At 46.8% G+C, this 9,809-nt stretch overlaps 3 protein-coding genes across 3 annotated transcripts in view; 2 read left to right on the plus strand and 1 right to left on the minus strand.

The window, feature by feature from the left end:
* The first annotated feature begins 118 nt into the window (after nucleotides 1-118).
* Nucleotides 119-3,351, plus strand: CNC02650 (cytoplasm protein, putative). Its single transcript, XM_569561.2, has 14 exons — nucleotides 119-255; nucleotides 333-531; nucleotides 587-790; nucleotides 853-1,023; nucleotides 1,073-1,407; nucleotides 1,458-1,558; nucleotides 1,617-1,734; nucleotides 1,790-1,950; nucleotides 2,014-2,140; nucleotides 2,200-2,343; nucleotides 2,394-2,470; nucleotides 2,528-2,822; nucleotides 2,877-3,121; nucleotides 3,178-3,351. Exons 1-14 carry the CDS (start codon nucleotides 208-210, stop codon nucleotides 3,242-3,244), a joined length of 2,292 nt encoding a protein of 763 aa, XP_569561.1. The 5' UTR covers nucleotides 119-207; the 3' UTR covers nucleotides 3,245-3,351.
* A 30-nt stretch (nucleotides 3,352-3,381) lies between these two features.
* On the minus strand, nucleotides 3,382-6,620 carry CNC02660 (conserved hypothetical protein). Its single transcript, XM_024656738.1, has 6 exons — nucleotides 5,508-6,620; nucleotides 5,327-5,462; nucleotides 5,191-5,267; nucleotides 4,209-5,143; nucleotides 3,657-4,155; nucleotides 3,382-3,574 (listed from the first exon to the last, which is right to left on the minus strand). Exons 1-4 carry the CDS (start codon nucleotides 6,162-6,164, stop codon nucleotides 4,211-4,213), a joined length of 1,803 nt encoding a protein of 600 aa, XP_024512592.1. The 5' UTR covers nucleotides 6,165-6,620; the 3' UTR covers nucleotides 3,382-3,574; nucleotides 3,657-4,155; nucleotides 4,209-4,210.
* Nucleotides 6,621-6,773: 153 nt separating this feature from the next.
* Nucleotides 6,774-9,809, plus strand: part of CNC02670 (hypothetical protein) — a 3,515-nt gene continuing 479 nt past the window's right edge. The window contains exons 1-6 of the mRNA XM_024656739.1: nucleotides 6,774-6,882; nucleotides 6,945-7,376; nucleotides 7,456-7,602; nucleotides 7,667-8,416; nucleotides 8,478-8,697; nucleotides 8,768-9,809. The exon at nucleotides 8,768-9,809 is cut by the window's right edge and continues 79 nt beyond it. Coding sequence (XP_024512535.1) covers nucleotides 7,512-7,602; nucleotides 7,667-8,416; nucleotides 8,478-8,697; nucleotides 8,768-9,809 — 2,103 coding nt within the window. The 5' untranslated portion in view covers nucleotides 6,774-6,882; nucleotides 6,945-7,376; nucleotides 7,456-7,511. The remainder of the gene's footprint in view (nucleotides 6,883-6,944; nucleotides 7,377-7,455; nucleotides 7,603-7,666; nucleotides 8,417-8,477; nucleotides 8,698-8,767) is intronic.

Raw genomic sequence — 9,809 nt, forward strand, 5'->3', positions numbered from 1 at the left:
ATTGATGCAATTGTCCACGCAGGACGAAACCGACCCCAGGTTATCAGTTGCCGAGTTCCCGGCATCGCGACGACTTTCAACAAGCGATTGCCGAGTGCGTGGAGTCTCCAGCCAGTCTCCAGATTCCATTTGTCTCGCCTCCCCATAAAATACAGTAACCATCACTTTCTGAATCATTGGCCTCCCATCCAGATATACAGACATAATATGTCTCGCAGCATCCCTGATCATAGCATTCGCATTTCAATTGACCGGGTCAGTTCCTCCAATCGTGCATTATTGTCCACGCCAGTCGCTGAACATTCGCTATACCGATTTGGTGGACCAAATAGGGTGGGACCTTCACCGACGTACATGCATCTATCCCAGCTGCCAATCACAGCGAAACCCGTGAAGAGTTCATATTCAAGCTCCTGTCTCAAGATCCGTCAAATTATAAAGACGCCCCCACAGAAGGTATTCGCCGCGTCCTCGAAAAGGTGACAGGCCAGGGTATTGAGCGAGGTAAACCGCTGCCGGTTGACAAACTTGGTAAGACAATCATGTGCGATGAATGCGTTGCCATTTTTACTTATAGCTATCATAGAGTACGTTCGGCTGTCAACAACAGTCGCGACGAATGCCCTCCTAGAGCGGAAGGGTCAGAAGCATGCCCTGATGATCACTAAAGGCTTCAAAGACCTGCTCGAGATTGGCAATCAAGCGCGTCCAAATATCTTTGATCTCAATATCAAACGAGCAAAGCCATTGTACTCCAGAACTGTCGAAGTGGATGAGAGAGTCACTTTAGGTTAGTTGATCTGTCTTAATCCTGTATGATGGACTTCTGAGTTCTTCTGCTTTTTGCATTAGTCGGATTCTCTTCGGATCCCAATTACGAGAAGCATGCCGTTAAGTTCAATGATGATGGATCCATTGGGGAGTCCTATTCAGGTGTAGGAGCGGACGAACAGAAAATCGTTATTCCCGGCAGGATAGTACGAGGGTTATCGGGTGAGGCTGTGAATATACTGAGGGAACCAAGTAAGTCATGGAATATCGTGAAGCTTACATGAAGGCTAACTATAAGAAGATCTTGAAGCCATCAAAGTAGACCTACAGAATCTGTACGATGACGGTTACAGTTCCATTGCGGTCTGCCTTGCCCATTCATACACTTTCCCTGATCACGAGCTAGCGATAGGCAAGATTGCTACAGAAGTCGGGTTTCCCCATGTTTCCCTTTCCTCACAGCTTCTTCCCATGATCAAAATGACTCCCAGAGGACAATCGACGACGGCTGATGCGTATCTGACTCCGATACTACGAGACTACCTCGAAGGTTTCTACTCTGGGTTCGAAGGCGGAAAAAATGGCAGTTTGCATGTTGAATTTATGGGCTCCGATGGGGGACTGGTAGATCTCAAAGTACGTGTACTTTGAAATATGATAAACTTGAGGATTAATGTTGCTCAAAGAATTTCTCTGGTCTCAAATCAATCTTGTCTGGTCCAGCTGGTGGCGTCGTTGGATGCGCCTTGACCAGCTGGGACAAAGACGAAAAGATTCCGATTATAGGGTAAGTAGGGGCCAATAACGAGCCTAAAGCATGTGTCTTTGCTAAAAATCCTTCACAGTCTCGATGTAGGAGGTACAAGTACTGATGTCTCGAGGTATGCTGGGCATTACGAATCAGTTTATGAAACAACGACTGCCGGGATTTCTATCAATACACTGCAGCTCGATATCAACACTGTTTGTATCATACCTCCTGAACATTCAATCGGAACTGACACTTTTCTTTTTCAAGGTCGCTGCAGGGGGTGGAAGTTGTCTTACTTATAAGAATGGTCTTTTCCGGGCAGGTCCTGAGTCCGCGGGAGCTCATCCAGGGCCTGCATGTTATCGGAAAGGGGGGCCTCTAGCTCTGACAGATGGGAATTTGTTCCTTGGTCGCCTTATTCCGAAATAGTAAAATTTCCCTCGACTCAATAATCTGCTTTCAGAGTTTGTATGCTCACACGCTCGTTGCAGTTTCCCTCGATGTTTTGGTCCAAACGAAGACCAAGATTTAGACCCTGAAGCGTCTCACAAAAAGTTTGAACAACTGGCGGAAATGATACGAAAAGAATCAGGCACTGAGAAAAGCCTTGACGAGATTGTAGGTCTTCCCACCCTTACTCATTCGGAACCGTATCTGATAAGCGTCGCCGCCATTAGGTGTACGGTTTTGTCAAAGTTGCCAATGAAACTATGGCGAGGCCGATCAGGACCCTTACAGAAGCGAGAGGTTTCAAGACGGAGAAGCACATTCTGGCATCATTTGGTGGAGCGGGTGGTCAGCATGCTTGTGAGATTGCTGAGGTCAGTTGGATTCTTTTCGAAGATGTCTCATATTAACTGCATTGGCGTAGTTACTGGGAATCCAAAGAGTGTTGATTCACAAGTATTCATCGATCCTCTCCGCCTATGGCCTTGCTCTTGCCGACCGGTAAGAAAGGAAACAGTTGCCACATATCGGTTTGTTGTCTTACTAACTCTGTCATAGTGTTTTTGAACTTCAGGAACCTGCTGCCGTTATTTTTTCTCAAGAAAATAAAGCTGGGCTCAATGCCAGGCTGGACAAGCTGGAGCGAGACGTTTTCAAGACCTTGCTAGATGCGGGGTTTGCAGATGATAAGATCGGCATAAATAGGATTCTGAATATGCGGTATGATGGAAGCGATACGGCTTTGATGATCTCTAATGAGGGATCGGGGGACTATGAGAAGGAATTTAAGAGGGCGTACAAGGAGGAGTTCGGGTTTTTGCTCAACAAGAACATTGTCGTAGATGATGTCAAAGTGATTAGTGCTATTCCATTTCTTTTTGAGAGGTGTGACTGACCGAAAGAGTAGGTCCGCGGCGTTGGTAAAACATTTGACTCCCTAGGGCCACCACCTACTCAAGAAGTCAAAAGCCTTGAGCTCAGCGTTGTTAGCCCTGAACACGCAGACTGTAGTCAAAATTGCTACGTTTGGTACGGTAAATCAGGCAAAAGGGAGGAGGTTCCTGTTTTCAAGATCGAGTCGCTATCAGTCGGGAACATGGTAATTGGGCCAGCAATGGTCATAGACGAGACGCAGACAATTTTTGTCAATCAGTATGTCCAAACTCAATTTTGTAGGAGGCATTGGCGGCTGACCAGAGCTACGATAGAGGATGGAAAGCCATATCAACGAACAGCCATCTTCTGATGGTGCAGGAGAAGAAGAAAGGGGATTAGACTACTAACTACTCGTAGTAAGAAGCTCTGTATTATTTCATCATAGTTAGCTTGTGTATGGGATTATTTATATATAGATTAAGAAAAAGCGAACTAAATGTATACAATGATCTAACCTTTACTAACAAATACTTCACTGCCATCAACACACTTCCATCTTCTGTGATTCCCTATATCATTGTTCATTGGGCTGGCGTTGCTCATTAGCCAGCGCCCCTTAGAGGATAATAAACCTAGGGCCCGGGTACGCATTCTGACATCCTGTTGATGAGGTTCCTTTTGCCGGCTTTCTGGCTTTAAACCACGCATCTGATCAAGCAACCACCATTGCTGTGCGTCCGAGGGGCCACAATAATTGTTATCATCATATCAATACCAATAGATATAGGCTGTCCTAGCCCTCCGTACTAACTGTACATAGGCATTTTCCCCATAATATTTGTCGCCACACAAATTCTTCCTATGTACATTACGTCTCCTTAGCTTCCTTATGGTGCTGCGTGATGTGGTAGTCATCCCCTTGTTTATAAAGTATCACAGATTATATTTTCCCTCACCGCTATCCTTTTCCTACTCACTTACCCGGAAGGATCTACTAAACATCTTGTATCCATCCGCTAATTCCCGTCTTGTGCCATCTCTTTCTCGCCTCCGTCACTATCGTCTCGTCGTTACTTGACCGCAAAGCTTCGTTCTTGCACTCGAACTCTCGCAGTGTATGATCTGGGCTAGCATAGGAGACTCGAGTCTGATATGTCCGATATTTTATAAACCACACCATGCAGTCAGAAGTAGAAGACGACAAATGACGCGAGCTATGTATGAAGCTGATGGGAATATGGTACAACAACTTGCGAATTGTCATGTGCCCATAACGATTTTTAATGGTCGACAGCGAATGGGGTTAGTGGCTAATACTAAAATTAACACTGAACACATGCTCAGATGTGAGATTACGACTCACCTTCATAGTCTATTCTTCAATCTCAAACTCGCTCTTCGCTTTTGCGGCTCGTCATGTGATCTTTTGGGCTCACGTGAGCTTTCCCGTGATCTTAGAACCATTCCTTGTAGATCCTTCCCCAATTTGTCCGACTTTGTCCTCAGCTTGCTATCTGAAATTATCTCAGGTGTTACGCGTGGCGCATCTTGACCACTAGACACCGTTGTTGACCGACTCGACTGGGATTGCGCTAGATCTGAGGTAACAGAACCATTACTTGATCTCTCAGAAACCGATTCAGAACGAGACCTTGTACCGGTTGTGCTGGACAAAGCCGGAGATCTGGGCCGATAACTAACTCCCTCTGATGAAAGTGAGCAATGTTCAATCGCTGATGAATCACTGGGGCACGCAGTGTTTGATGGCGCTAGCTCATGAAGTAATTCCTCCACCCGCTGGTCGCTTGACGACTCGCTCTCCTTGTCAGCTTCCGACTGAATATCTTCAAGAAGAATCTCAATCGCTTCTCCCAAATCACCTTTCACGCGCGACAGCACCCCTTCAGCATAGGTGGACGAGATACCGTGGCCGGGGGGTAACGAGGCAAGTAATTGCGCAACATGCGACGATATGGGTGATCGGCTTTCAACTTTGTTACCGACAATCTCTCCCCTCTCACGTCGTGCAGCTTCAGAAGTATCCTTGGCATGGGGGACAGCAAGATGATCATCGATATTTGCTGAGCCGTTGTCCTTGTCGCCCTGACGCCGGATACTTTGAAAGTGTTCGGCTTGTGAGAAAAGAGCCAGCCATAGCATAGTGCGTCCTTCTTGTATGGGTGGGATACCGTCTCGAAGGGTGATCGCTAGGCCTTCAGGAAGATCGAGCTTAGCGTCATATTTCCTGTCTCCGAAAAAACAGGACGACTCGGCTCGCCAAGGAATAGTAAATGAAGCCTATGTATTTATGAGAAAAATGTTGCCTCCCAAAACAGCTCACCCACGGTTGACATTACAACTCTGATATCTCTCTGGAAGATCCGGGCGGCTGCTTGTATTTCAATATGACTGCCAAATTGTTCTGTTTTGATATTTTGATCGTGTCAGCAAACACGAATGTACCTTGCGATTTAAACCCACTGGATTGTCTCATTCGCTGCACATAGCCCTCGTATCTCTCACCTTCTTTCATGAAAGGCACCACGAAACCTTCCATAGTCTCTTTGTGGGAGTCTAGATAGTCACATACAATCTTTCTGATTTCTGCGTGTCGTTTCTTGTTGTTGTGAGTAACAGACCATACCGATCAGTCAGAACTCACTTCAGTACCGTAAAGCTGGTCAGATAAACATCTGAATAGACAATTGCCATCCCCTTGAACGTCTCGCAACGTCAAACCTAATCTGGAAATCTCTGACTTGACGGCGGCATCCTCTAACTTGATATCTTCCAGTGATGTAATAATCAGACTTGAAGGGGAATTTGCACGACGCGCTTTGGATCTTGTTGTTCTTCTGGAGCTCCGAACGTTTTGGCATTGGCCACTGTGGGACCCGTTATTTGCATTACGTCTCGTCTTCGATTTTTGCGGTCGCCCACCCCCCCGCAAAGAATATGGAGGGCTGTAATCGCTGTCGGAACCTGATCTCCGTCGCTTGCGCTTGCCGCGTTGCTGTTCTAAGTTAGGTGCCAGTGAAAAAGTTGTGGCAGCAATGAGCGGTGAAGCGGCAAATGGAACGGATGACATGATTGGACCGACATTCTCTTGAGTATTGCTTTCACCGGGGAAGTTCTTCTCCGCATCACTGTGATCATGAAGAACTATCGCTCTTCTAAAGATTGCCACTGGCGAGGCTGAGGGCGAAAGTGAAGGTGGGAGAGAGATTGGTGAGGCAGTTTGATAGTCATTTTGACGATGAACTGCAAGAGGGACGGTGGCCGACGTGGATGGAGAGGATCCAGGTGACGGACAGCTCATCCTACGATCAAAGGGCAATGAAGCGAGGGTAGACAAATATCCTGTTCGTATGTTACCCGTGAGACTAGAAGATGTGCCAAAGAGGCAAAATTCGGGGACGGCACCAGAAGAAGCAGTCAAAAAAAGACCGGGCAAAAGTAGAGACCAGAAAGTTGATAGTTGCTTGTTGTTCCTTATGCGACTCGGCTCGAGTGCGAAGTATTGCAATGGCAATAATGAATGAGTTGGAAGTTGACGGTCGCGAAGACAGTACGTGTAATATAGGGTCCAGGTGGTGGCGGAGGATATGATACACAAATAGTATTATGGTGGGCTTGATACAGATTTCGCCTAGCGCACACGGACGCCGTGGTCCCAATGCTGATTAGATACAGTAGTACCTTGAGAACTGACGGGCCTCCAAAACTGACGGGGCCTCTATAGAGATGAATAGTTTATTAGACCAGTACGTACTCTGTAATATGGATGGGCAAAATATGAAATCATAGGGTCATAATTTTTTTAATAGGTTACTTAAATAACAATTTCCTGCTTCGTTCCTAATTTTCCCAGCCATAATGTACGGTAGTATGTATGTCTTTTTGCATTATAAAACACAACGTTACGATCTCGGTATCTACGTTTCCAGTAATTACCAGTACAACTGACTGTCAACCTGTGACATTGTGGTTGATTGTCGCGTACAACAACAAGCAACCGTGATGGGTGATGCTATAGTGTAAGGCCCCTATTCCACGTGTCCCCTTCTTGTTCATCGATCCTCTTCCAACAACTCCGCAGCATCAAATCTCACGTCCTCTAACTCGCGTCTGGCACAGGCGCACAGGCCTCTTCATAGGCAAACATGACTCATCTGAGCGTGCCATTCTCTCCTGCGCCCCTTGCACTGCTGCATGATGCACGGCCGTCTGCATTTACTTGCTCCTTGTTCTTCATCCTCCACAATATCCATTCATCCACTGTCCACTACCCCCGCCACCGCTCTCTTGTCCCAACTCTTCCAGGACGACTGGATCGTCCACTGAACAAACTTACTTAGCATACCCCCAATACTTAAGCCTCACTTGCCTCTCAACTCAAAAGGGAAGCTTGCTGGCCAGGCCGAACTGACAGAAAAACGTCTACGACTGCAGCAAGAGTGCGTAGTAAAAATTGAGTAGTACGGAATAAAAGAATAGTACTCAAATCAGCACTACAGCATTTACTTATATGGTGAGTTGGTGGCTTTTGCACGATCGCTTTGCATCTTGTTAGCAGCAGTGAATGGCTAATTATTGGGCTCTAAGCATAGCCATCCAAGGGAGGTCAACGGTATCTTCGTGGACATAGTAAAGAAGGGCTACAATCATGTTGACTGCAGCAGTAATCCCTGATTCAATTGGTGTCAATCAAACTGAATTGATATCACAAGAGAAAAACGATCAGCTCTCTATGGACAGTGAGGATTCTCGTGACATCAGGATGGCTACGGGCTATTGCTAATGATGAGACGCCATTTTCAGGGACAATGCCTGGCATCATCCTCCTCTCCACAGCAGGTTTCCTTGCCTTTTGCATGATTATCGACCATCCCCGGTTTCTAGCCCGTCTTTTTGCTTCATTTTTTGACCCAAATAAAACCAAAGTCAAACAGGCACCAAAACCCGGTTTTCATACATCGCTGGGTTCTCAAGGTTCTTCAGCGGAAAAGGTGATTGGTGGTGGCGATCTCTGTGAAGGCTGGCTCCTAAAGAAGAAGACAAATAGACATATTGAAATTCTTTCCCCAAGGACACCGGCGTCCGATAGACGCGGACACTTTTTACCTTCGGTAGGTGAAGATGAGAGCCAAGAAGTGCGCCCGGTGTCGAGCCCTCTTCTTCATCCTCCACCGCATATCGCTCCTCTTATTTCTTATATGCCTTTTTCTGCCTCCCTTCTTTGCACTCCGTTTAACCGTTTACCTGGGCCCTTCAAATCAATTATAACCGTTAAACAAGTCTACATCATCGTAGGGTATGTTGTATTGATAGCTTTTGCTCTATTCTGGAGATCCAAACTCTCGCCGGCCGAGAAAACATCTGGCTACGGATCGGACTTCAAACGCTCCGGCGATGTGGCTATTGCTCAACTGCCTGTAGTGGTGGCTTTGGGAGTGAGAGGGAATGTGCTTGGATTGTGTGTAGGGCAAGGCTACGAAAAATTAAAGCTATTACACAAAGTTATAGGAAGGATACTGTTCGTGGCAGCATCGATCCATGTGATTGGTTACAGTAAGCACCACTCTTCAATCTCTCCAAGCAGTAAAGAACTGATCAGTCTAATAATAAAAAGCATATAAGTGGTTAGCAGCTGGTAACTTTGTCAGCTCATCATCTCAGCGATTTGTTGTATGTGGTTACCTATCCTATGCTGCAATGCTTTTGATCATTATTTCTTCTCTCCCATACATTCGTCGGGCCTATTATGGGCTATTTAAAATGTGCCATCTTGTAGGCATGATGGTGATGCTATTTGGATTGGCCTGGCATGTAGACGAAGCTGTCCCGTTTTGGTAAGTCATACCGGGGGGGTTTCATGCGTATCAATTGGACTGTCTTGCTGACAGGTAAAGCGGTACAAAGCATCACAGGACTCGTATTTTACTTCGTATCTTTCGCTGGATCTTTGGCCAAGACGCGTCTCGCAAAAGCTCATCTACGTGCGCTTCCCAGCAGTAATACCACCATTGTTACTGTACCTGCCTTGAAGTCCGGATGGCGCCCTGGCCAACATGTTCGGATTCGAATTCCTGCTCTAGGTAGCCGACACGGTTTTGAGGGGCACCCTTTCACTATTTCTTCCGCCCCTAACTGCGAGGGTATGGTGCTCATGTGCAAAGATGCAGGTGATTGGACAAAGCGGCTGTTTGACTATTCCAGAGCGCTTGAAGCTTCCACTACTGAACCCGAATCGGGAGCAGGTCGCAATGTCAAAATCATTATTGAAGGTCCTTACGGAGGAACAGGGAATACCATGCTTTCATCCTTTTCCTCTTTGGTCCTTATTGCCGGCGGGTCAGGCATCACGCACGCTTTGGCCGTTGCTCATGACCTCGTGATGCGCGCTCCAACTGGTGCAGTCAGAGCGCGAATTGTGGATTTGGTGTGGATTGTCAAGACGGAACAAGAAGCAAAGCCTTTGATGGCTACTTTGCTAGAATTAGTGTCGGATGCGAAAAGTTGGGAAGCTGCTTCTATTGAGGGACAAAGGAGGCAAGCCAACTATGCTTCCCCAACAGCCCTCAGGATCCAGATCTTTGTCACCCGTTGTCCAGCATCTTCGCCTCTCGCACTTATTCCCGATGCTACTGCCCTCTCCAGCTTCAATGTTGAGACTAGCGCGGAGAAGTCAGGTATGGTTGGTCATATGTCAGGGACGAATACAGAGAAGGTGGCGTACTTATCCCGCAATCTATCTGCTGCTTCAACAATGTCAACAATGAGAGACAAATACGTACAACTCTCTGGCATTACAGCTCGCCCAGCCCGCCCCAATCTGAACATTATCATTTCGAAGATTGTCGACGAGACCATTGCCCATCATCGGCAGAATCTGACCGAAGCAAACGGGATGTACATCACGGCATGTGGCCCAGAGGGCCTTGTATACAGTACAATGCAGGCC

Source organism: Cryptococcus neoformans (genome assembly GCF_000091045.1).
Source record: "Cryptococcus neoformans var. neoformans JEC21 chromosome 3 sequence".
In the NCBI taxonomy this organism is placed as follows: Eukaryota; Fungi; Basidiomycota; class Tremellomycetes; order Tremellales; family Cryptococcaceae; genus Cryptococcus; species Cryptococcus deneoformans.